A 24,166-nucleotide genomic window follows, 5' to 3' on the forward strand; every position below is an offset into this window, starting at 1 on the left:
AGAAATGCTCAGCAAATCTGCGAACCTGTTCCTGGGGGTCGGAAATTGGATCACCGTTTTTTCCCCTAATGATGGTAATAGGTGTGGCGCTGCAGGTTACTTTTTTGATGGAGTTAAATAGAGATTTGTGATCACGGGCCACTGAGGCAGACTCTATCTCCTCAGCAACCCGCGACCACCACCCATCCTTGCAGCGCCTCACGGCTCTCCGAACCTCCGAGCGAAGGCTGCGGTAAGCCTCCTCATTCTCTGACGTGGGATTCTGTAGCCGATGATAGTGGGCCTGTCGCTTTTTCTCAACCATCCTGAACAACTCCTCTGTCATCCAGGGTGTCTGGGGAGGTCTGGACCGCGTACCCAAAGCAGCCATTGCAGCTGCATGAGTCACAGTCCTAAACCTCGCCCATTTACCCTCGACATCAGGAGGAGTCGGGGACGATGCCAATCCCAGCCGCAAGCGATGATGAAATTCTCGCAACTTTCATCAGATAACTGAGACCAGGCCACTTTAGGTTGGAATGGGGTCCTGGGTGTACACCCACCACCGGAGTAGAAGAATGGCAGGCGCATCTTACAGATGACTAGTCGATGGTCAGAGGGCAGATCAGCTCCACGGTAGGTCCTGGTGTCAAGGACATGGGCTCGCATTCGCTGGTCCGTCACTATGTAGTCCAGCAGATGCTCTTGCTTGGACCCGGCATGCATCCATGATGTTGTGTCGATGCGCCGATGCCGGAACAGCGTGTTGGTAATTACAAGCCCATGGGCTGCACAAAAATCTAGCAGCCTCCTACCGTTGTTATTGAGCTGATCTGGCCCATGTCCTCCAATCACTCCAGACCAGGTGCCAGTATCATGACCAACTCGGGCATTGAAGTCACCCAACATGATGACTCTATCCCGAGGGGCCACTTTAGCCAGCACCTGTAACAGGAGGTCATAGAAGGCATCTGACTCATCGGCTTTGCCTGCATCCCTCCACGGATGTTCATCTTCGGTGGGGGCATAATTAACCACGACCACCATTCCTCGCCTCCGGTTGATGGGAAGGCGAGCCCAAAGTAGCCTGGGGCTTACAGCTTCCCACACCTCACCGCCACGCTCCCACGCCCCCTTCATTATTTTGTTCAAAAGAAGACCCACACCCTGTTGTTTGGCAGTCTGCTGCCCCGAGTAGAGGACTGTCCACCCCTCATGGTGGCAGGAGCCAGAGCCGGTCCACCGGACCTCCTGAATGCCGCATAGATCCAGGCGGTACCGGTCCAGCTCCCGACAGAGGAGTGGCAGCCTCTCCTCTGCAGTGAGCGTTCGAACATTCCACGTGGCCACCCGTAGTAGCTTTTCGTTGTTTCTGGAGTAGCCCCGAGGGTAGGTATTCAATCTCCTGGCTCCGCCAATTGGGGTTTGGCCAGGAGACGTCATAGACGCCTGGCCCCCCGGGGCCTCCGGCACAAGCTTAGTTGTTACATATTTCAGTTTAATTCGTGGTTTCGTGGTAATTAATTGAAGGTGGAGGGGTTACCAGCCCCTCGCACCCGTCCAGAGCCCCCGTTTAGCCCCTGTGGTGGACACATATGCCATGAGGGGAGGAGCCAATCAAAATTGGATCTCCCCCCACAGCGCTGTCCACGACAGAGTTGCCCGTCCGGCACCGCGAGGAGGTAGGGGGTTGTTTTGCCGGAGTCACAGACACACACAGACACAGACAGACACACTCACACACACACACACAGAGACACACACACACTCAGACAGACACATACACACAGACACACACAGACAGACACACAGACAGACACACACAGACACACAGACACACACAGACAGACACACTCACATACAGACACAAAGACAGACAGACACTCACACACACACAGACACACACAGACACACACACAGACACACACAGAAACACACTCACAAACACACACACAGACAGACACACTCACACACAGACACACTCACACACAGACACACACACTCACAGTCACACACACACAGACACACAGACACACACAAACACACACACAGACACACACAGACACACACTCACACACCTCACGGTCCAGCGGTACCACCAAGGTCACGTTGCCCGATCGCGGCTCCACCGCGAAGACCGCCTTCTGCCCCGGGGGCGCCTCCATGCCGTACGTCACCCGCGCTCCCTCTGGGTCGCTGCCATTGAGCGTGAACACCTGGGTACCTGGATGCACGTGCGTGTGCGCGCGTGTGTGTGCGGTAGTGTAGCGGTTAGCGCGCTGCGCTATGAACCCGGCGACCCGGGTTCGATTCCCGCTCACGGCCAACAGCAGTGACGATTATCTAAAACCGGTCCTCGGCCTCCCCTAGGTGGACTCAGCCTCAAATGAGTACCTGGTGCGGTCTGTAAACATTGCCACTAGGGAGACAAAGGCGGTCGGGCGTGGTGCTGGCCACCCACCCCTTCGTGTACCGTTCCGGCCTACATAGTTGCTCGCTAACAGCACTTGCCCCTACAGTCTGTAAAGGCTATACGGGGGATCTTTGTGCGTGTGTGTAAGTGTGTGTGTGGGCATGACTCAGCCTCAAATAAGTACCTGGTGCGGTGTGTTTCGTCAACATCGCCACGAGGGAGACAAACGGGGCCGGGTGTGGTGCTGGCCACCCAGCGCCTCGTGTGCCCTGCCGGCATTCATTGGTGGCACTCGCTAACAGCGCTTGCCCCAAAATTCTGTTCAAACTATACGAGGGCTCGTTCTATGAGAGCGCCAATGGAGTGGCTAGCGCACTGCGTTGTTGGGGGCACAGTTAAAGTTTAAACACGCGTCAAATGCCGAACAAAATGAATACCCTAGAGATATGTTTTTTTGAAATCTTGTTCAATATTGTACCAATATTTTTTTTATGTCAGGAGAAATAATTTGCTAATGGCTCAGCCCCTTTTTCTCAATTTTTTTTAAAAAATCAAATTCTTGTAGTCAAGTGTGAAATTGGTGAAGCCAATATCGGTAGTTGTACGGTACTCTGCTCCCACGCCGATTGCTCTCTCCCTTCACCAACTGACGTAACGATGTCCGTGGCATTGCCTCGAGAACAACGCGAGACTGCATTTCTCCTTCGGTTGTTTGCTGACAAGCCATCATCTCGTACGGGATGGACATTTCACTCGAGTGACACTTGTTCCCGGGGTCTCCCTGGGACGCTTTTTACCCACGACGGTGTCTTCCGAGATGCTCGTGAAAGCCATGTTCCCTCCCTCGTGGAAGAACGGAGCGAAGTTCGCTTGCGCTGCGTAGAGGACAAAATAGTCGTTGAGTTAATTAGATTAATAACTCGCAACAATGGCATCCACCATAACCATGCCAATGGGGCACAATCAGGGATTCACATCTTACTCAATATCTTCCGGGTCACTGCCACTGCTAGAATACAAAGTAGGCCTCTCGATAATAATCCTATATTATTGTACCCTATTTGTCAATCATCGTAGCAGGTACAAAATAAGTATCAAGTGATCAACATCAGATTGAGATGATTGAAGCGTTATGCTAAAATAATTCCTGGAACAGTGTTCCATGCAGGCTGTTTCCGGATGAATGGAAGCATTTCTACAACAATATAATAATCTTATGTTGAGGTGGCCACGTGGCTCAGAGGTCAGATGTCAGAGCGCTGAGCTGGCACTGCTGAGATCCGCGGTTCTAATCCAGGGGCTGCCTTATGATTAAACCGGGTTCTCAAGTGTGTTGAGCTGATGGTATCAGCCCTGTCACCCATGATTGCACAAAAACAACCGTGCCATTTCATTTGATTATGCACATTTTCTCTCCGTGGTAGGAAGCTGCTTGCCTCTAGTCAGAGATCACTTAAAGGGATTTCAGAAGTAGTTTCGTGATATCCAATTCCATGGACAATTTTCGAACAGGAAGAGCTGCGCTGCATTGCGATTATTCATCTCGTCTGGCATGAAACCGATAGCAAAATCAGGATACAGCTGTGGAAATAAAAATTCTGAATTTATTTTTTTAATCTAAAAATTAAAGACGTTCGTGGCCTCGTGTAATTTCAGATGTTCTCGAAGGGTCATAACGGTGGCTTATCGATAGGCCGAGTCTATGCGCACAACAAGAATCAATGCAAAAACATCGAATTCATATCTCCTCAAATTTAGGGACAACATTGTTGAACTTTTAATAATAATGATAAATATCTGGCTGCAAACGTTTGAATCTAGATTTCATTAATAGTTCATGAAGGCATCCACATACGAAGTCAGGTTTTCAGTAACTCGAAGGCTTAAGTTTGTGGGACTCAAGTCGATGTAAAGTGAACGAAACCCACAGGTGGCTACTCATCGTCAGCCATGATCGATCCACTACTGGATGAACGCCTCCCAAAGCCGTAGCCGTCTCTCGCGGCCATGCTTTGGAGAACAACTGGCTATTGACGCTCCGATTAGCACGGTTGGCTTCGTACGGTGTGAAAGAAGCTCAACATAGAACACACAAGTTTAAAGTCGAATTTGTTCCCACTCAAGCAGCCCTGAACCAGTGGTGGAATGTCCACATTCCTGTGGCGAGTGAAAGTTTGTGCAAAGAACAACCACTGTCGATTTTCTATTTCAAATAATTATATGTAGATTGTTTTAAATGAAATAAATAAATAACCGACGCATCTCCCCTCACTATTGTTCACATACCAGCGGATGAGGGTCACAGGGGTTGTTTGACCATACTTCACTACGCTCTAACACGTCTCATAAGCGCACCAGGAGTCAGTGCATGCTCCACCAAATGGTCAATGACTTAAAAGCAGCCCGTGGCTTCGGCTGTCAAACAGTTAACGAGAGGAGACGTATGACGAACAACGGCACACACAGCAAGCGAGGATGAAGATGCTGCAAAGCAGGAGGAGGACGGAGGAGGGAGTAAGGAGAAAAAGAAGACGCGGAAAGATGAGCGGCAATAGTGAGACTCACTCGCAGGCGCGAACAGCAGCGCGCAGATGGCGAAAAATAGCGGGAGGCAGTCGTGAGACGGAGGCATGCTGACGATCCCAGAGGACTCGCGGAATCGCGAGTCGCATCCTTCGCGCGCGTCAACGCATTTACTCCCACGAATAACGCCGGCGGCCTCGACACGCGACGTTTCGAGGCAGGCGTTTTGGGGGGGTGAGGGTGCGCCCTTAGCGCAGGAGCGGCGACTCGTTCATTTGTCACGGGACAGTGTCCAGGGACGCAGATTATGGGAGGCGAAGCCTAATTAACGGGAGTGGATTTAGCCGCTCTGCTGACTAATCTTCTTCCCGCGGCTTAGAGAGCTTGCGGGGTGCGTGGTGGTGGTGGTGGCAGTTGTGGTTTTGGTGGTTTTGGTGGTGGTGATGGTAGCAGAGGAGCGAGGCTCACAACAACGAGCGGAGCGCCGGGCAGATAAAACACAGCAAGTTGGCACAGCAGGGGGCACAGATTATGCATCTGCCAGTCATCTTAGTCATGGCACCTGGGTCCGTACCATGACCTCCTCCAAGCGAGCATTCGACACTTCACGTGGCATTAAAGTGCACACAAGCGCCGTGGTAAAGTCACCGCCACTAAGTGGCTCATGACGGCTGTTGTCGATGGTGGTAGTGGTGGTCGCGGACGTGGTGGCGGCGGTGGCTGTGGTGGTGCCGGCGGTGGTAGTAGCGGTGGTGGCGGTGGTGTTGGAAATTGTGATATTGGCGCGCAAGATACGTAACGGAGGACAAAGAAGGCGTTTTATGAACATCATCCCAGGCAGGGACATCCTGTGGACCACGCTGGGCGTGGTGGGAGCAGAGACCCTGGCAATCTTTAAATCAATCTCTATTTTTTGCGTGCCAATATCGTGACTTTACCGAATAGAACCAAAGAGTATGGATCCTTGCAGTCACGAAAGCTTTAAATCTAGAATCGCCATCGATGCTCACAAACTCGCCAACGTGGAGTCGAGGGACGTGGAGACGCGACTCGGTGGTGAGTCTCCACACACTAATTAAGGCCAATATTGTAAAAAAAAAAACTGAATTTGTTCAAGCACGAAAGCTCTGGGCGGATTTCGACTATCCTCTAGCATCCCGTCACCAGCAGAGTCGGGCTGGTTTGAACAAATGCCGCTGGATTTCCAGATGTTACGGGCAATTGTAGTGCATCGCCGGTCATCTTCGCAGCAGCAGCGGCTTTTGTCGAACCATCAAACAAAGGTGGTGGTCACCACATCGCACGCTTTCTTATGCGCTTCTGCGGCCGTCTGGAACGCTCTATCGTCCAATATGAGGAAGCCATTGGAGCTACGCGCTTTTAAATCATCCCGATGGAAAACTCATTTCTTTATAATTGTTTTTTTGTTTTTAATTTCTTGTCTTTCCCCGGCCGCACTTCCGATTATCCCGGCTGGCCACGTCCGGTGCTGCCACGGTGCTGGCGGTGGCATCACGGTTAGGGGCCGTCCATAAATGACGTCACGCACCTGGGGGGGGGGGTCAGACATGTGTGACGATGTGTGACGAGGGAGGGGGGGTTGAGAAATGTGACGTCACATCAAAACGCGCGAACTTTAAATAAATATAGACAACACGTTCTACTTAATTAAATAGACTTTTTAATACATGTTTTCTCCTACAACATCAGAGTGCAGCGCCACATTAAATACTCAATACAATGACAATAGTTTAAAGCGATTTGAAGCAGGTTTTATTTGGGGGGGGGGCAGAGCTTTGTGACGTCATATTTGAGGGGGGGGGCTGACTTTTTGTGACGCCGTGTGACGAGAGGGAGGGAGGGTCAAAAATCGTCCAAAATCACGTGACGTCATTTATGGACGCCCCCTTATCAGCATCCCCGGACTTGCCCGTCAATGCCACCGCATCGTCACGCCCGTCAATGCCACCGGATCGTCACGCCCGTCAATGCCACCGCGTCGTCACGTCCATCAATGCCACCGATCGTCACGCCCGTCAATGCCACCGCATTGTCACGCCCGTCAATGCCACCGCATTGTCACGCCCGTCAATGCCACCGCATCGTCACGCCCGTTAATGCCACCGCATCGTCACGCCCGTCAATGCCACCGCATTGTCACGCCCGTCAATGCCACCGCATTGTCACGCCCGTCAATGCCACCGCATTGTCACGCCCGTCAATGCCACCGCATCGTCACGCCCGTCAATGCCACCGCATTGTCACGCCTGTCAATGCCACCGCATTGTCACGCCCGTCAATGCCACCGCATTGTCACGCCCGTCAATGCCACCGCATCGTCACGCCCGTCAATGCCACCGCATTGTCATGCCTGTCAATGCCACCGCATTGTCACGCCCGTCAATGCCACCGCGTCGTCACGCCCGTCAATGCCACCGCATCGTCACGCCCGTCAATGCCACCGCATTGTCATGCCTGTCAATGCCACCGCATTGTCACGCCCGTCAATGCCACCGCGTCGTCACGCCCGTCAATGCCACCGCATCCAATGTGCCGAGTTTGTCATCTCCCAAGCACCCTTAGGCGCGACAAGACAGTTTGTATGAACCCGTATGAATCTTACACCGCTGTTAAAATCACACTCAACAATGATGATAATGTAGAGCCCCTTCGAGTAGTGATTATTAACAGTGCATCGTAATTCAAATTGTTGATGGAAGCATCTCCACGCCCTGCCTTGGTTTTGCAATTTTTGTTTTGTTTGACCATACTTCACCACGCTGGTAATTGCGGGTTGAGGGCGGAGGGGGCGTGGGAACCAGAACCTGTTCACATATTACTCACCACTGATGTTAGCCGTGGCCTGCAATCGAATTCAGGTCGCCAGGTTCACAACGCATTACGCTAATAACATTGTTTTTACATTCATATTAATTACGTGTCGCACATTGTCAATTCAATGGTGGACGACCTCTCCAGACCGTGTCAGTTTTGGGTGTTGCATGACCATACTTCACCACGTTGGTCAATGCAGGTTGGTAAGGGGGCACCCAGGACCGCTTCGGATATCACTCGCCACTGACGTTAACCATGGTCGCGAATCGAACTCAGGTGGGCGGCTTTATGGCACACAGCGAGAACCACTGTGACAACGCTCCACTACAATACATGCTGTATGTACTCATATTTATATATATATGTATGCATATAGTCCATCATAATTACGACAACAACAATGATCATGTATAGCCCATCTATCAATCTACCGCTGGACGAAGGCCTCACCACGTGGTGTCAGATATGAGGGGGGTTGTCTGCTTGACCATACTTCACCGAGCTGCTCAGCGCCGTCTGGTGAATGCGGGCAGCTTTGACGTGGAGAGGGTGAAGAGTCCGGCGGGAGAGTGCAGCGATGGACTTCATCCGCCACCACCCTCTGCTGTCCCACAAAACGTCGCCCCGCAGGAGCCTGGAGCACCTGGGGGCTATGCACGGTGGACACCCAAACGGCCGGAGATCTACAAAGTGCGTTCTCAGCTCGGCATTATTAGCGATCATCTCGGGGGCTTTACTCGCCCCCCCCCCACGCACCCCCAGCCCAGCGTGGTCCACACAGCCCCCCCCCCCCCGCGCGCAGTTAATCCGCCAGCCGCGCAGTGCAGGCCACGCACCTCAATGCACCACCTGTGTGACACGGGGGCTGCCATATACTGTACCTGCATAATAATAATAATTATATTTCTATTGGCCAACGATCTCAGAGATGCAGTGCACAGCAACAGCAGCAGCAATCAAGCATCCGCTCAGCGTGAATACATCTCATGAAATTAAGTGAGCGAGAGAAAATCCTCACAATAACCCCGTGCGAAATAATTGTAATAAAAAGTGACATTTTTTATTTTGATTTAAAGCTTTCGTGACTGCAGGGATTCATATTCTTGGTTCTTTTGGTAAAGTCACGCAGAAGGGAAACAAAATAATAAAAACATAAAACAACAAAATTCTCACGACGTTTCGACTGTAACACAAGCAATCATCATCAGGTGCGAAAACCACAGCAAGAAAATTCGCACAGCAAGAAAATTCGAATTTTCTTGCTGTGGTTTTCGCACCTGATGATGATTGCTTGTGTTGCAGTCGAAACGTCGTGAGAATTTTGTCGTTTTATGTTTTTTTATTATTTTGTTGTTTCCGTTCTGCGTGACTTTGCCGAAAAAAGTGACATGCCAAAAGCCATTCGCTGACTAAAGTCAAGGCGTGTAAATAGATACGGGCGACGACATTGAGAAGTGTGTCGAGTTGTGGATGAATGCCATCTCTTGTCGCTCGCGATACAAGCGAACGCAGTGAGTAGCGAGATGCGCGTGACGCTCGATTCTTCCTTCCGAGCCTGCGCAGGGAACGACAGCCGTGGGAGATGGAGCGATTAAAAAAGAGCAGCTCGTACACAGGCGCTGGGTGGATTGTTGCAGCACAAGACTGTATGAGACGGCGACAGCTCGGGTTGCAGCCTTCATACAGCAGTGGATGGAGCATGGCTGCTGCAGTGCCCTTGTACAATCACCACTGGTGCTAGCCGTGGCCAGAAATCAAACTCACGCCAAAGTGCTTGTAGCGCAGTGCCATAAACACTGCGCCACCGCTCACCCCCCACCACTAAATCTAACATGTATTTTGAAATAACAGCCAAATATAAATGTCACAGCGTGTCAGCCGAATACTTAATCATAGCGCTCACCTGCACGCTGATTTCATAATTTGACACCTGCGGTTTAATTGTATGACGGTAGCGTGTGCAGGTGTTCGGGTGTGTACACACGTGTGCAGTGGGTCGCAGGTGGCCAGGCAGCCCGCAGGCCCTTCGGTATAAAGTGAGAGGTTGGACGACACGGACATCGACTCTCGCCTTGACCAGGTGCGAAACGTCGCCTCCATGGTGAGATCGTCTGCTGGCCTGCTCACGTACATTGCCAACGGTGGAAGGTTGCGTGGCTTACATCTGTTGTGATGGGGGTGAGGGGGGAAAGAGGAGTCGAGGGATGGTGTTAGTCGCGTTTATTTTGTTTAACCCAGGTGAGAATTCGAGAAAAGCAGGTTACGTCTAATTTTGCAAGAGCATGCACGTACGTTGAACTTCTTTCACGCCGTGCGTAGCCAACCGCACTAATTGGAGGTGAGAAAGAGTGGCATCTGCAGCGTCACTCAAAGAACGAAAGCTTAAAGAGATAACGTCGAACAATTGAGCTCATACAGTTCGGTTGTTCAAAAACAAACTGCGCCATATGTGCGTTTGACTCATGAATTAGAGGTGGTCTGAAATGCAAAGTAAGTAAACGCACTTTTATTTCACCAGGAGTTGAAAACAACCAATTTTGGACAGCATGAAACGTGGTATTATTAATTCACAAGTCTGCGCTTGTCGAGGTGCGCGTTCCATTCGTGAACCATGCAGGTACAGCAAAGCAGTGGAGCGGCGGCGTGACAGGCGTGATGAATGTGTTTCCAATAAGCACCTCGTTTGTGTTTAATCTCTGACAAGATTGTATTTCATAACGGCGTTGTTTCTGCATTAATTCTCCGCCGAGATGTCTCGTGATTTATTTACTCGCGCGTTCGATTATCTCTGCCACGCAATGCCCTCGTCACAATAGATTGTCACCTCGATGGGCTCCCTCTCACCACGTGGTTAACAAACTTCTTCACGATAGCGATGATGGATAGATGACGATTGCGTTGAAACAATATGTATCGTCCATGTATGTTGAACTTCTTTCGCACCGTGCATAGCCAACCGTGCTAATCTGATGTGCGGGGGAAGGACAATACATCATCAGTTTATGCTACCTTAAGCAACCCTCGACCGTATAACATGCAATAGTTACAGTTAATTGTCACTCGAAGATATGGACCATGTAAGCCACATTCAATGTTCAAAGCGTTTTATTTCAATAGTTACATTCACAGCACATTGTGGACCCATTGCTGGATGAAGACCACAGCGTGTCGTGTTTATAATGCTGGTCAGTGCGGGTCGGTGAAGGTGGCGTTCGTAGACCGGTGAGCAAAGAAGTGCAGTACAACAATGAATGTCGCTTCACTCCCCTTGTCTGCCCATCTCGTATCCACGCAAGTCACTCGTGCATATTGTGCGATAGGTGTGGCCTCCAAAGCAAACACTATACAGACTCACCTCTACTTAGCTTCCGATATCTGAAGGCATCGGGCCGTTATTCCGTTATCTGGTGCTGTGTGTAAACATCAGCGCACGGGGAGACAAAGGCGGAAAGATCTGGTTTGGCAGCCACGCCGTCTCGTCGTGCGCCGTTCCAGCATTCACAGGTGCTGCTCGCTCACGTAACTTGCCACAACTTGTCTATGCGGGCTACACGGGGGAACTTTGTCTTTGTGTATCACAGAAGGCCATGGCGCATCTGCTGCTGCTGCTCCCCCTGGTAGCGCTCACCCACGGCTACTGCACCCAGCAGAAGCTCTTTTCGGACATCGTCATGCGGGATGGAGGCGAGTGCCACTCTCCCATGAATATAAGAAGCAACATTAAAAAAAAAACACACGGACACACAGCCCCCCCCCCCCCCTCTACGCGTTGTTTTACCCCGTAGATGTTGCGCGTCGGCACGAGCTGCCCGAGGCTGCGTCTCTCCCTCTACCGGGCTGCCCCAAACGAGTTACAAAACTTCGCTACATTGGGGGAGGAGGCATCGAAGAGCCGTGGGGCCGACACGCGGCTGGCGGTGGCGTCGTCGCGGCAATTGTGAAATATAAGAAAAAGTATGGCGCTGATCGTTGACTTCACGTTAAACGGACAAACGATGAGATTGTCGGAGGTGTCTCCGCTTCTCGGCATTGCCAAAGAAAGAATCAGAGACAATGGCAGGCGGGGTCCTTTGTATGCACAACGGCGATGGCAGCCGTAGAAGGTGATGCCACCCAGCCGCCCGGCCCGAAAGCGGAGATGGAGCAATGAAATCAGCTCGCGCGAAGGTAGCATCGTCGATGGCATCGTGCCGAGATACGTATGTATGTTGAACTTCTTTGTCACCGTCCGTAGCCAAGCGTGCTAATCGGAGGTGCGGGCGAAGGACAACGAACCAAACATGCACACGCAAAAAAAAGGTAGTGACGGCGTGGGGAGGGCCTTCATCCAGCAGTGAAGAGAGCATAGCTGCTGCTTCTACTGTTGACCACGATGACGATGTTACCGGTGACCGTTGCTCGTTCGTCTTGTTTTTTTTGTTGTTTTTGTCATCGTTCCCCCGGCAGTCCCGGTGCTGGAGGAGGGGCCGTGCAAGGACGAAAGCGGCGGGTCGCGACTCGCGGGCGAGCAGTGGAGAGAAAGTGGCTGCATGCTGTGCACGTGCGGGGAGACGTACATCAGCTGCTGCAGCATGTACGTAACGCCGCCCACAACGTCGCTCCGAACAACGTCGCATATCCGCCCCCGACCGATCAATCGCCCGCACCCGGCGCAGCAATACTTTCAATTGTAACCCGACATTTAATTGGAAGCCAATACAGAGATTGTATGATAGGGGTAATGTGCTCAGGGGATGACAATGATGATGATGACGATGCTAATGATATCCGCGCACCGCGCCCACATCTCCTCCCATCGACCGGCAGCGGCGGCAGGGCGGTGAACTTTGCGGCCGACTGCGAGGCGGTGATGGACGTTGACACGTGCCGCTACTCGGTGGTGAAGAAGGACGACCCGAGCCAGACGTGCGCGCACGACATGGTGGGATAGCGCGGAACGCGACGTGTGGGGGGGTCCCGACCGCCACGGCGCGAACCCAGGCCACGCGAGATCAAGGGAGAGAGAGCGATGATGATGACGATGGCGATGGAGGAGTTAAGGTTGAGTGGTGGTGGGGTGATGGGTGTGTGTGTGCGCGCAGCCTTCATAGGTGCTCGCTAACGGTGCTTGCTCCAACAACCTGCTATAAACACTTTGTCTTTGGAGTAATTGTTAAGTGACGGTTTCTCGTATTTGGAGTGCTCACTACCTACACGTGGCACCTGCACGCGAGTTGATGTCATCATAATCGCGCTATCGACGTACGCCCAGGTGTGCTCGCTAGTCTCGACCGCCTGGCGTCATCTCTTCTCGCGACGTCTCCTGCCCACCAAGTTCGCTTAGACTCCTCGAACACTCAACGCATTCGTCAACAGCACTGCTGCCTTCAAAAAATAAATCCAATTATATAATAGGACGTATGTTGAACGTCTTTCGCACCGTGCGAAGAAGCCATCCGTGCTAATCGGATGTGCGGGGGAACAGGTGACGTTTCGGGCAGCCTGTCCTTCGTCGCAGCACATACAGAGGTAGAGTCAGTGTTTCTAAAATCAGGATGATGTCTCTGACTTATCGAATCCACGTGTCCCTCGTTATGTACAATTCCAAGCGCGCTTTTCCCTGCGCCTCGAAGTGTCTTGAGTGATTTTATCGCTCATGGGAGATGTGGATACAATCATCACATGTAGTCGATGGCCCATGCTGTAACCCGCATTTGAAAGCAAAATATAAGATGGTGTAACATTTTATATCGGCAGTTTTGTTCGCTTCAGTGACCACTCAATGTTGGCGAGGTTGAAAGTTTTGCGCACGATATTGTGGACCGAGTTTACAAATATGCACCTCGAGAAGTAATTGAATCACACACAATAAAAATGATTTAATCAAACCTCTCCGTGTGTGTCTGCGAGGAGTGGTCGTGTAGCGCCTGGCGCGCTTTGCTACAAAACCGGCGACCCGAGTTCGATTCCCGCTCACGGCCACAACCACCAGTGACCATTACCTGAACCGATCCTGGGCCTCCCCTAGGTCGACTCCGCCTCAAATGCGTACCTGGTGCGCGGTGTGTAAACATCGTCACTGTGGGGAGACAAAGGCGGCCGGGCGTGGTGCTGGCCACCCAACCACCTCGTGTGCCGTTCCGACCTTCATAGGAGCTCGCTAACATCACTTGCAGCAACGGTCTGTTAAGGCTACACGGGGGACCTTTGTCTTCAGCACAAGGAGAAGAGACGGGGCCGCCGATCACTGGGGAAGCCGATGGAGCAAGGGCAGGAAGCAGGAAAGTGAAAGACAAGTTCAACGACACTTAGCGGAAACATTTGAACATTTTGTCAATTCAGCACTTTAACTTACATTTTGTATTTCAACCCCATCGGGGGTGGGGGAGGGGGGTTGACTGCACGTGCGCCTTCATTAAGTGCAGTCGCCGCCTTCCCTCGATCCACCAGTCCCCTCCGTCGACCACGATGGCAAACAGCAACTACAGCAACAACTGGTGACGAAGTCACGCACGTGCAGTTGTACCCGAATAGAGTTGAACGGTGTTCACTGCGGACAGACCCCCCACCATCCACCCCCCTTAGACATGCGGGGCACGGTTGGCCTCCTGGCTACGGGCGAGTCGAGACTCGCGTGTCACACCAGCTGGCAGGATTCTCGGGGAGAGGAGCTTCGTTATCGATTCACGCACGCGAGCCTCCCCGTCTTGCTACGTCGCCTTTGGGCAGCGTGCATCAGCGACGTCACTTCACTCATCGCCTGATGAAGCTGGTTGTAATCACCAGCGAAGTGTTGTCACACTGTGTGCTCAACTAGTAACGCATTGGCATGTCTTTGTTTACGTGGCAATAAGTGCTTTGAGGTGTGAGCGGTGGCGCAGCAGTTATTTCAGCAGTTAGCAATCAAATCCATTTGAGTTTGATTGTTTAAGATGAGCTGACAATTCAACGTGACTGCCTGACAATCCCACGTGGACTGTCTGTCGATCCCACTTGGTCTGTCTGTCGATGCCATGCGATCTGTCTGACGATCCCACGTGGTCTGCCTGACGATCCCACGTGGTCTGCCTGACGATCCCACGTGGTCTGTCTGACGATCCCACGTGGTCTGTCTGACGACCCCACGTGGTCTGCCTGACGATCTCACGCGGATCTGCCTGACTATCCTACGCGGTCTCCCTGACAATCCCATGTCGACTGCCTGACAATTGAACAAAGGCTCCCCGAGTGTTCTGCTGTTGCCGAAGAAGCGTCCTGCAACACGCGCTACAACCAAATATATCAGACGAGATGCATGTGGCGTGTCAAAAATAATTTCCGGAACGTCGTTAAAGACCGCTCTGAGTGACACATAAGCACTGTCGATTGTTAAAAGCTAGGGTCGCTTCTAAAGTCCAGAATGCAAACGTGGCTGTTGTAAATATACACAAAAACCCGGAGTGTAATCACATAGCTGCTGGACCTATTTTTTTATTATTTTGCTCAGGTTGTGATTGATGTGACTGAGAGATTAAACCTAGCAAGGTCTTTATTTACACAATGAGCACTCCATATAAAAACACGATTTCGCAAAGACATCGTGTGGTAGCTTATTTACACATTTTAAATGTCAAATGTTCTCATAAATGAAACACACATAGCACACCCCCCCCCCACACTCCGTATCGATGCCCTCAGCACCGCCACACACGTGCCGGTACCTCACCACAATTCGCCACCGTCAACCTACCCCTCCCATCTATTGTGGCCATTAATTGGTCGTAACTCTAGCATTGGTTTGTATGGTTGTTGTTGTTGTTGTTTGTTTATTCATGCTTGCTGTGTGGGAGTTATCGGAGTCGTTTTTTAGATATAGCTGGAAGTCGGTGGTCGCTAAATGCCCCATTAAAGGGAGGGATGCCTTAGAATTTACAACGGTGACGGTTATGGACCTCGAGCCCAGTCAGGCCTTATTGGCACCACCGCTCCCTCTCTTCCCGTGGAGCTAAACATCCCTTGCTCCGCAGTGACGGACGCTCTCGTGAGCTCACACAGGGACACACTCCACCTTCTACGTAGCATCCGATCGATGCATTGGCCGGCGTTTCGGAAGCGTCTGCGAGCGTGACCACAGTTGGCGTTTACGAGCAAGCGGAGGCATCGCTACCACGCCGAGTGACGATGCCGAATCGGCAATGCCACCTTTGTATGAGAATCGTTGACATTTCTGAGTGGTGATCGACACGTGGAGCGTGGAGGTTACGCTGGACAGTAGAGGGCGACACGGGACCACTCCGGGCACAGTGCCGCTTCTGAAACAACGGACCGGATTTTCATCCCGAATGGATTGGGCCGCCGGTGACGAGAGTGGTGAGCTAAATAAACTCAGTAAGCGGGAATGCACGTTAATCTATTAATCGTGGCAGATTGGTTCCCTCCCTTCACTCCCGCTCTCCATGTCCTTATTAAAACAAAAAAGGAGCTTACATGCACAAGCACCCGACATTTCCTGGCGCCTCTTGCTCTCAGATGATGTTTGCACTTTTTTTTTCCATTCAATTCGCGCGTTTCGTTCACGACCGTTAAATGCCTCCTTTGTTCGTTGCGCACCAATCCTTCAGGAATCTGTAACTCGTTCCCCACGATGTTGACGCTCTTTTGTCTTTTTAGTTGCTGCTCTGCTCACCACAACACGGATCTCCCTCGTAAAATAGCCGGCAACTCCCTGGACGGGACCATTCGCGTGATAAATGAAACAAGCTAAACACTCTTGCGTATTGCAATATGTTTAGTGACTAAATGTCGAGGTCTGCTGGCAAGGAGAGGGCTTGCGGAGAGAGTCCGTGTAGTTTTTGCCGTTCCTTTAAACGTCGAAGGAGCGCAGACTGCAGCAGGTTGAACTCTCTGGTCCGGGTTGAATGGTCACAGGAGCGCGACTGTGTCTCGTGTCTTTAAAGCACCGTTCGCGAGAGATACGTGCGCATCGGACAATAATGATCATTGCGATCGAAACAATTCCGTTTCGGAAAAAAAAAGTTACTCCAAGTGTAACATTGACATAAGGATGTCTCATCCAGTACTTAGTCACGGGTCCCCATATTGTGACCGTGTTTCAAACTCAAATATTGCTTTGATTCTAGTAAATATCGCTTGAAAAATTACTTTTCGGGTTAGAGATGTCAAGCACTCGGTATTCCGTTGAATAAATGCGCTTGAGCTGCAGTGAGCAAAGGGTCCGCTAAGCATGACGCATTCCACCTCGTTACAGACGGTTACAAAAGCAGGACGCGGCTTGGACATCATCACGTCACGTAACACTAGCAGTGACCTCGGTAGGCGAACGGTTTCAAATGTTGCACAATAAGGGAGCGAAGTGTCTCCGACGAACCTCGGTTTATTTGCGTGACAATAATTCGATCTCTTTACCCGACTTGTCAGTGACTGGAAGGGAAAAACAACACCGCAAGAAATGCGTCCATAACCAATGGGCGACGTGATCCTTCTTGAGAGCACTTACAGATACAGAGAGGATCACGAGTCACCACGTTACACTGTGGTGCCTGATGAGAATTACATTGTTTCAAATGTTTTATGATCTCTACCAGTTTTTTGATTGACATTACGAATAGTTGCCAATTAGTACTAGTGACCGCAATTAGATATAATCCTTCACGTGTAGCTCATTTAGATTTCACAGCTATTCACTGCCTGCATTGAATAACGTCGTTACCGTTTTCAATGGACAGCCAACAGATAATGCTGTAGAATCTTGATTTGGAGCTTTCGTGACTGCAGGAATCCATACTCTGTGGTTCTTTCGGTAAGGTCACGTAGGTAGAAAAATAATAATAGATCACGACGTTTCGATCGCAGCACAAGCAACCCTCATCATTGCCTGATGACGACCGCTTGTGTTGCGATCGAAACGTCGCGATTTGTTTAATTTTATTTCTAACTACGTGACTTTACCGAAAGAAGCAAAGGGCACGCCGTACACTCACCACTGCGCCACGGCTCCCCACTCTAATAAATATATTCTTCCAAGACAAAACATCCCCCATATAGCCTGAACAACCACAGCAAGAAAAAAAAACTGCTGAAATAGTCGAGAGATCTGCCGTGGCACGAGGTTTTCTCGGCCTCGACAGTGCTGGGGGGTGGTCCACTTCACTCCAGTGACACGGGTGCTGCTGCGGGGTCCACTTTCTGCCCCCCACCCCTACTGCCGAGGCCTCTATAACCTCGTGCCACGGCAGATCTCATGCTGTGGTTGTCCCACCCGATGACGATTGCTTGTGTTGCGATCGCAACGTCGTGATCTATTATTGTTCTACCTACGTGACTTTACCGAAAGAACCAAAGAGTATAATGCTGTAGATTTCCCAAATAACCTTTATTTAAATAAACGGAATTTTCTGCAGAGTTCTGTCAATCCACTGCTGGGTGAAGGCCTTCCCAGACCTTGTCGGTCATGGGCGGTTGGTCAATGCTGGGTGGTTAAGGGGACCGGTTCACAAATCACTCGACACCGCTGTGAGCCACACTTGGGAACCGAACTCAGATCACGAAACACGCCGCAACCCGTATGCGCATGCTTTCCCGAACGAACAAATGGTCATTATTATTATTGTTGTTGTTGTTATGAAACACATTCTCTTTGGTAACGCAGCAGCGTTGGCGGTGGTTTGGCCGCAGGCACACATATCAAAAACAACTGAATGCATTCGTCAATAAAATTGCACAGATAAAGGGTCATTGCCTGAAACGTCACCCATTATACGCGCATACGTATCTCCTTTCATGGCAGTGCAATTGACGAGTGTGTTGCTTTGTTTGACATTCTGAATAGTAATCTTTTAACGAGGCAGTAATTTCGACCACGCCAAGGAGGTCGCAGTCCTCATCCATCTGAAAATTCCCCACCGTTGCGATGAGATTAAGACGACACAAAACCAATCAATGGATTCAGTTGGCACAAAACCCATCGATGGATTCACTCGGCACAAACCCATCAATGGATTCAGTCGGCATAGAACCCATCGATGGATTCAGTTGGCATGGACCCCATCAAGGGATTCAGTCGGCACAGAACCCATCAAGGGATTCAGTCGGCACAAAATCAATCGATGGATTCAGTTGGCACGGAACCCATCGATGGATTCAGTCGGCACAAAATCAATCGATGGATTCAGTTGGCACGGAACCCATCGATGGATTCAGTCGGCACAAAATCAATCGATGAATTCAGTTGGCATGGAACCCATCGATGGATTCAGTTGGCACAGAACCCATCAAGGGATTCAGTCGGCACAAAACCAATCGATGGATTCAGTTGGCATGGAACCCATCGATGGATTCCAGACTCCGGTCTGTGGAGTTTCCCCACACAGCTCCTGTGTTCAATCCACTGCTGGAGGAGAGTGACTCCTGCCACGAGTGTGCGGGGGAAGGACAGCAAACAAAAACTATATTTCTAAAGTTGATGGAGGAAAACCTTGAGCTCATTTAGAGAGAACGTGCGTCACTCGGTGATCTCGTTTATCAAAGAGCAGCCAACGTCTCTTGTCTACCTCGCTACGTAATCCCGATCAAGGGCAACAACCCGTAACGTCTGCGATATTGTTTTCCGTAAATGGGCGATAGCCGCAGTTTAAATGTTAGAAAATTAGGTTAGTGGTGAGTTCAAGCGGCGCTCAAGCCTTGAACATCACCACACGCAGCCCCCTCTCTCGTCGTCGTCACCACCGGTCGTCGCACATCCATCCACACACTCGGATGGATCTCTCGCGGCACTTGCGGAGAACAGCGATCCATCTCGGCGGGGGGGGGCACGCGAGTGATTCCATGGCTCCGTCTCCACGGCGGTGGGGCTCCTCCACGGTCAGAGGCAGTCGGAAACCAAAACAACAAGGAGGCATTTTTCTCCAATTCGGTTTAGGAAAGAACCCCCTCCCCCCCCTCGAAACATTGCAAGAGCCGTAATTGCACTGCGTAGTGAATATCAGGTGCTTTTTAATAGATAGCGCGTCACGAAGCAGCAGTCCTTGCCAACGCTTGTGACCGTGCGTATTAAAAACGGTGATTCACGTGCCTAAGATTAGCGCGGTTGGCTACGTACGGTGTGAAAAAAAGTTAAACGGCAAATACGTAAGTGCTTCACGTGGATTGCTCAAGACCCACGTTGGCGTGTTTATTCACCTGACATCTCTCTTTGGCTGTGTGGGGTGGAGGAGGGTTATACGACACATATTTAGACATTGCGCCCAAGCGATCTCACCCCCCCTCCGCCCCTAAAAAAGTCGCGTATTCATCAAGATCTCGCAGACAATCGTTATGTTGTGAAAACTGATATCGTCGCAAACCCCGAGTAACCAACCCTTGTCTCCAAAGTGCAGGGTCACGGGCGTGCACCACCATACATTTGTGTAAATGACACAGACGACTACTGTGTGATGAAACATGGGAATGGTTAATGTGGGAATAGGCAATGTTTGTCTGTTTGATTTTGTGGAACATCTCGGGAAAGCTTGTTAGGAAGCTCGATCGTTTGCTTGTTCACTCACCGAACACTCACTTATTGACTTACCAAATCACTGAAGCACTCACCCACTCACCGACTTACCCCATTCACCCAGTTGCGAGCTCGCTCACTCATACATTCACTGCCTCACTCAACGACTCACCAACCCAAACACTCACTCATCCACTCAGTTACACGCAAACCGCTCACTGACTCATTGGTTAGCTCACTTACTAACCCACAAACACCTAGCAGCACGTGTTCGCTCGCTCTTCCACACATCCACTCACTCACCAACTTACCTGCACACTTTCTTACTCGCCGATCCCCGAAATAACTCACCACCTCGCTTAGACGTACCACCCCAGTGCCTCATTGACTCACCAACTCACTGACCGGCTGTCTCACTCACTCACTTCCTCACTCACTCACTCGCTCACCTACTCACTCGCTCACCTACTCACTCACTCGCTGACCTACTCACTCACTCGCTCACCTACTCACTCGCTCACTTCCTCACTCACTCACTCGCTCACCTACTCACTGACTCGCTCACCTACTCACTCGCTCACTTCCTCACTCGCTCACCTACTCACTCGCTCACTCGCTCACCTACTCACTCACTCGCTCACCTTATCACTCACTCACTCGCTCACCTACTCACTCACTCGCTCACTTCCTCACTCACTCACTCGCTCACCTACTCACACTCTCACAACCTGAGTCGCTGACGAACTACAGACAATACCTGTCGACCCGTACGGTTTAGCCCGTATTCTTGTACAGGGAAATTTAGTTTCCAGGTCCATACGGACTACAGCCGTTGGAATACGGGCATTTTTTTCGTCTATTTATTTGTGTTTTCCATTGTGATTAGACTTTGTAGGATGAACGTTAAGATTTATAATGGAACGGGGTGACCAATATGGTCTGAATTGGTCTGTACTAAGGTAGGGCACTGATAAGGGGTTGACAGGTTTGACAAACTGACTCACTCCCCTGGTGAAGCACCAACCGATTCACTCACCCCCCCCCCCCCCCCCATTATCCTCCAGGCATTCACCCACTCACCCGGCCACGCACCGAATCGCTCACCTACCCACCGACTGACTCACACCCGGAAGGACTCACACCCCCACGAATTCACCCACCCAGCCGCCCACGAACGCAACGATTCGCCCATTCACTCGCCAATTTTTTTTTCCCCTCTGGGTCACCATCGACGCAAAGGCCACGTGGTCGCTCTTTATTAATGGGTTTGCTTAAATTGTTTGCGTAGGGCTTTTAAGAGAGGGGCGATTAGCGTGCGCTGAGCTAAAGTATCTCGCCAAAAAGAAATGCGTTCACGGGTCAGAGACGTGACCTCCAGCATGAGGTCTCAGGAGCGCATAAATACGGTGGGCTGAGCCGACTTCGTCCACGACTACTCTTTGTTGTCATTCTGACTCCTTGTTCAAGAGCCTGACCAAGCCACCGTCGCATCATGGTCAGGACGCCTGCGATTTTATTTTGCGGTTTTCATTGCCGTGTGCGTGTTGTGTGAGAGCGGGTGAATGACGCGTGTACGGCGGGGAACGGGAGTGGGCCGCGAACCCCTCGGCCTCCCCTAGGTCGACTCAGCCTCAAATGAGTACCTGATGCGATGTGTAAACAAAGCTACTGTGGGAGACAAAGGCGGCCGCGCGTTGTGCTGGCCACCTATGCCCGCTCGTGTAACGTGCAGGACTTCATAGGTGCTACTCGCTAACAGCAGTTGCCCCAAAAGTATGTTCAGGCTATATGGGGGATGTTTTGTCTTGGAAGAAAATGTATTTATTAGAGTGGGGAGCCGTGGCGCAGTGGTGAGTGTACGGCGTGCCCTTTGCTTCTTTCGGTAAAGTCACGTAGTTAGAAATAAAATAAAACAAATCACGACGTTTCGATCGCAACACAAGCGGTCGTCATCAGGCAATGCTGCAATGATGATGACCGCTTGTGTTGCGATCGAAACGTCGTGATTGATTTCATTTGATTTCTACCCACGTGACTTTACCGAAAGAACCAAAGAGTATGGATTCCTGCAATCACGAAAGCTTCAAATCAAGATTGAGTGTACGGCGCTTACGAAATTCGATTGCAGCTAAAGCCATCTCCAGACGTCTTGTCGGTCATAGGGGCTGTTTGACCATACTTCACCACGCTGGTCGGTACGATTGCTGAATGTGGGTATCCAGGACCGGTTAAGAAGATATGAGTTGCCATTGGATCGAACGCAAGATAACCGAGTTCATCGCTCAGTGCGCTTGTTAATAGTGTTATTATTTATGTTGATAGTAATACAGTTAATCGTTATTCTTAATGCCTATGACCAAATCAGTGGGAAGCTAAGCAGGTTTGAGCCTGCGCGGTGCTCAGAAGGGCGACCACCGTGAATAACTCGTGGCCATCACAAGACATAACTCATGGTCATCACAGGATATATAACTCGTGTTCATTACAGGATCTAATTCATGGTCATCACAAGATATAAAACTCATGTTCATTACAGGATCTAACTCATGGTCATCACAGAGATATATAACTCGTGTTCATTACAGGATCTAACTCATGGTCATCACTAGATATATAACTCGTGTTCATTACAGGATCTAACTCATGGTCATCACAGGATATATAACTCGTGTTCATTACGGGATCTAACTCATGGTCATCACAAGATATATAACTCGTGTTCATTACAGGATCTAACTCATAGTCATCACAAGATATATAACTCGTGTTCATTACAGATCTAACTCATGGTCATCACAAGATATATAACTCGTGTTCATTACAGATCTAACTCATGGTCATCACAGGATTTATAACTTGTGTTCATTACAGGATCTAACTCATGGTCATCACAAGATATATAACTCGTGTTCATTACAGGATCTAACTCATGGTCATCACAAGATTTATAACTCGTGTTCATTACAGGATCTAACTCATGGTCATCACTAGATATATAACTCGTGTTCATTACGGGATCTAACTCATGGTCATCACAGGATATATAACTCGTGTTCATTAAGGGATCTAACTCATGGTCATCACAGGATATATAACTCGTGTTCATTACAGGATCTAACTCATGTCATCACAGGATATATAACTCGTGTTCATTACAGGATTTAACTCATGGTCATCACAGGATATATAACTCGTGTTCATTACGGGATCTAACTCATGGTCATCACAGGATATATAACTCGTGTTCATTACGGGATCTAACTCGCCTGCATTGCGGGTTTGTCTCGTAATGAAGTAGACGTAACAGCGGCATATAACCTCGCGCCCCCTCAATTTCGAACAGTCGTTTTTTATAACATACATACATTCGGAATTATTGCTTTTTGTTGAGATATTAAATGCTCATTTGATGAGTCACCACTTTACCAGCCTTACTTACACACTTGTGCCATGAAGGACAATTTCCCGAAACGTCGCCCGTAAAAATGTGTTTGATGTCCATAGTGTTATTGACGAATATATTGAGCTGTGTTGTTGTTGATTATCGTGCTTATGAACCACTGCCAACGCAAGCAGCAGCATCGCCAGACAATACGTCAACACTTTAAGAGGTGGCGATGGAAGGTGACTGCGATGAAACTCGAGTCACGCGTGATGTCTGGGTTTTGCCGTACCTTGTACAGATTTAGTTATTGGGTTGAGCGAACAGTCAGTAGGTTTTAAACATCATCAATCGCGTTTGACTTACAATTAATAAAACGTTATTTGCAGCGCGAAGAACAGGGTCACGTTCACAGCGAATGACTGTTGCCAACGAGTCTGGCTGGCTTCGATGGGTTTGTGCGGGGTCTTTTCACGTTTACTTTTAAGAGCCGTTGACCGACGTTCACTTGCCAGCCACGGCTAACATCAGTGGCGAGTGATAACTAAACCGGTTTTGGGCCTCC

General features: G+C 50.2%; 2 protein-coding genes across 6 annotated transcripts in view; one reads left to right on the plus strand and one right to left on the minus strand.

The window, feature by feature from the left end:
- Nucleotides 1-5,732, minus strand: part of LOC116940343 (cadherin-related family member 1-like) — a 35,880-nt gene extending 30,148 nt beyond the window's left edge. For both annotated transcript variants that reach the window (XM_076065739.1, XM_032950080.2), the window contains exons 1-3: nucleotides 4,958-5,732; nucleotides 3,190-3,267; nucleotides 2,058-2,203 (exon numbers count right to left, since the gene is read on the minus strand). In XM_076065739.1, coding sequence (XP_075921854.1) covers nucleotides 2,058-2,203; nucleotides 3,190-3,267; nucleotides 4,958-5,024 — 291 coding nt within the window. In that variant the 5' untranslated portion in view covers nucleotides 5,025-5,732. The remainder of the gene's footprint in view (nucleotides 1-2,057; nucleotides 2,204-3,189; nucleotides 3,268-4,957) is intronic.
- Nucleotides 1-24,166, plus strand: part of LOC116940344 (uncharacterized) — a 39,248-nt gene that overhangs the window by 10,017 nt on the left and 5,065 nt on the right. Inside the window, exons 3-6 of one of the 4 annotated variants that reach the window (XM_032950081.2) lie at nucleotides 9,706-9,851; nucleotides 11,332-11,434; nucleotides 12,197-12,323; nucleotides 12,557-12,671. In XM_032950081.2, coding sequence (XP_032805972.2) covers nucleotides 9,849-9,851; nucleotides 11,332-11,434; nucleotides 12,197-12,323; nucleotides 12,557-12,671 — 348 coding nt within the window. In that variant the 5' untranslated portion in view covers nucleotides 9,706-9,848. The remainder of the gene's footprint in view (nucleotides 1-9,705; nucleotides 9,852-11,331; nucleotides 11,435-12,196; nucleotides 12,324-12,556; nucleotides 12,672-24,166) is intronic. The other 3 variants (XM_032950082.2, XM_032950083.2, XM_032950084.2) reach the window with 3 other exon arrangements.

This window comes from Petromyzon marinus, chromosome 8 (assembly GCF_048934315.1).
Source record: "Petromyzon marinus isolate PM22_M1 ecotype Great Lakes invasive population chromosome 8, UKy_Petmar_22M1.pri1.0, whole genome shotgun sequence".
Taxonomy (NCBI): Eukaryota; Metazoa; Chordata; class Hyperoartia; order Petromyzontiformes; family Petromyzontidae; genus Petromyzon; species Petromyzon marinus.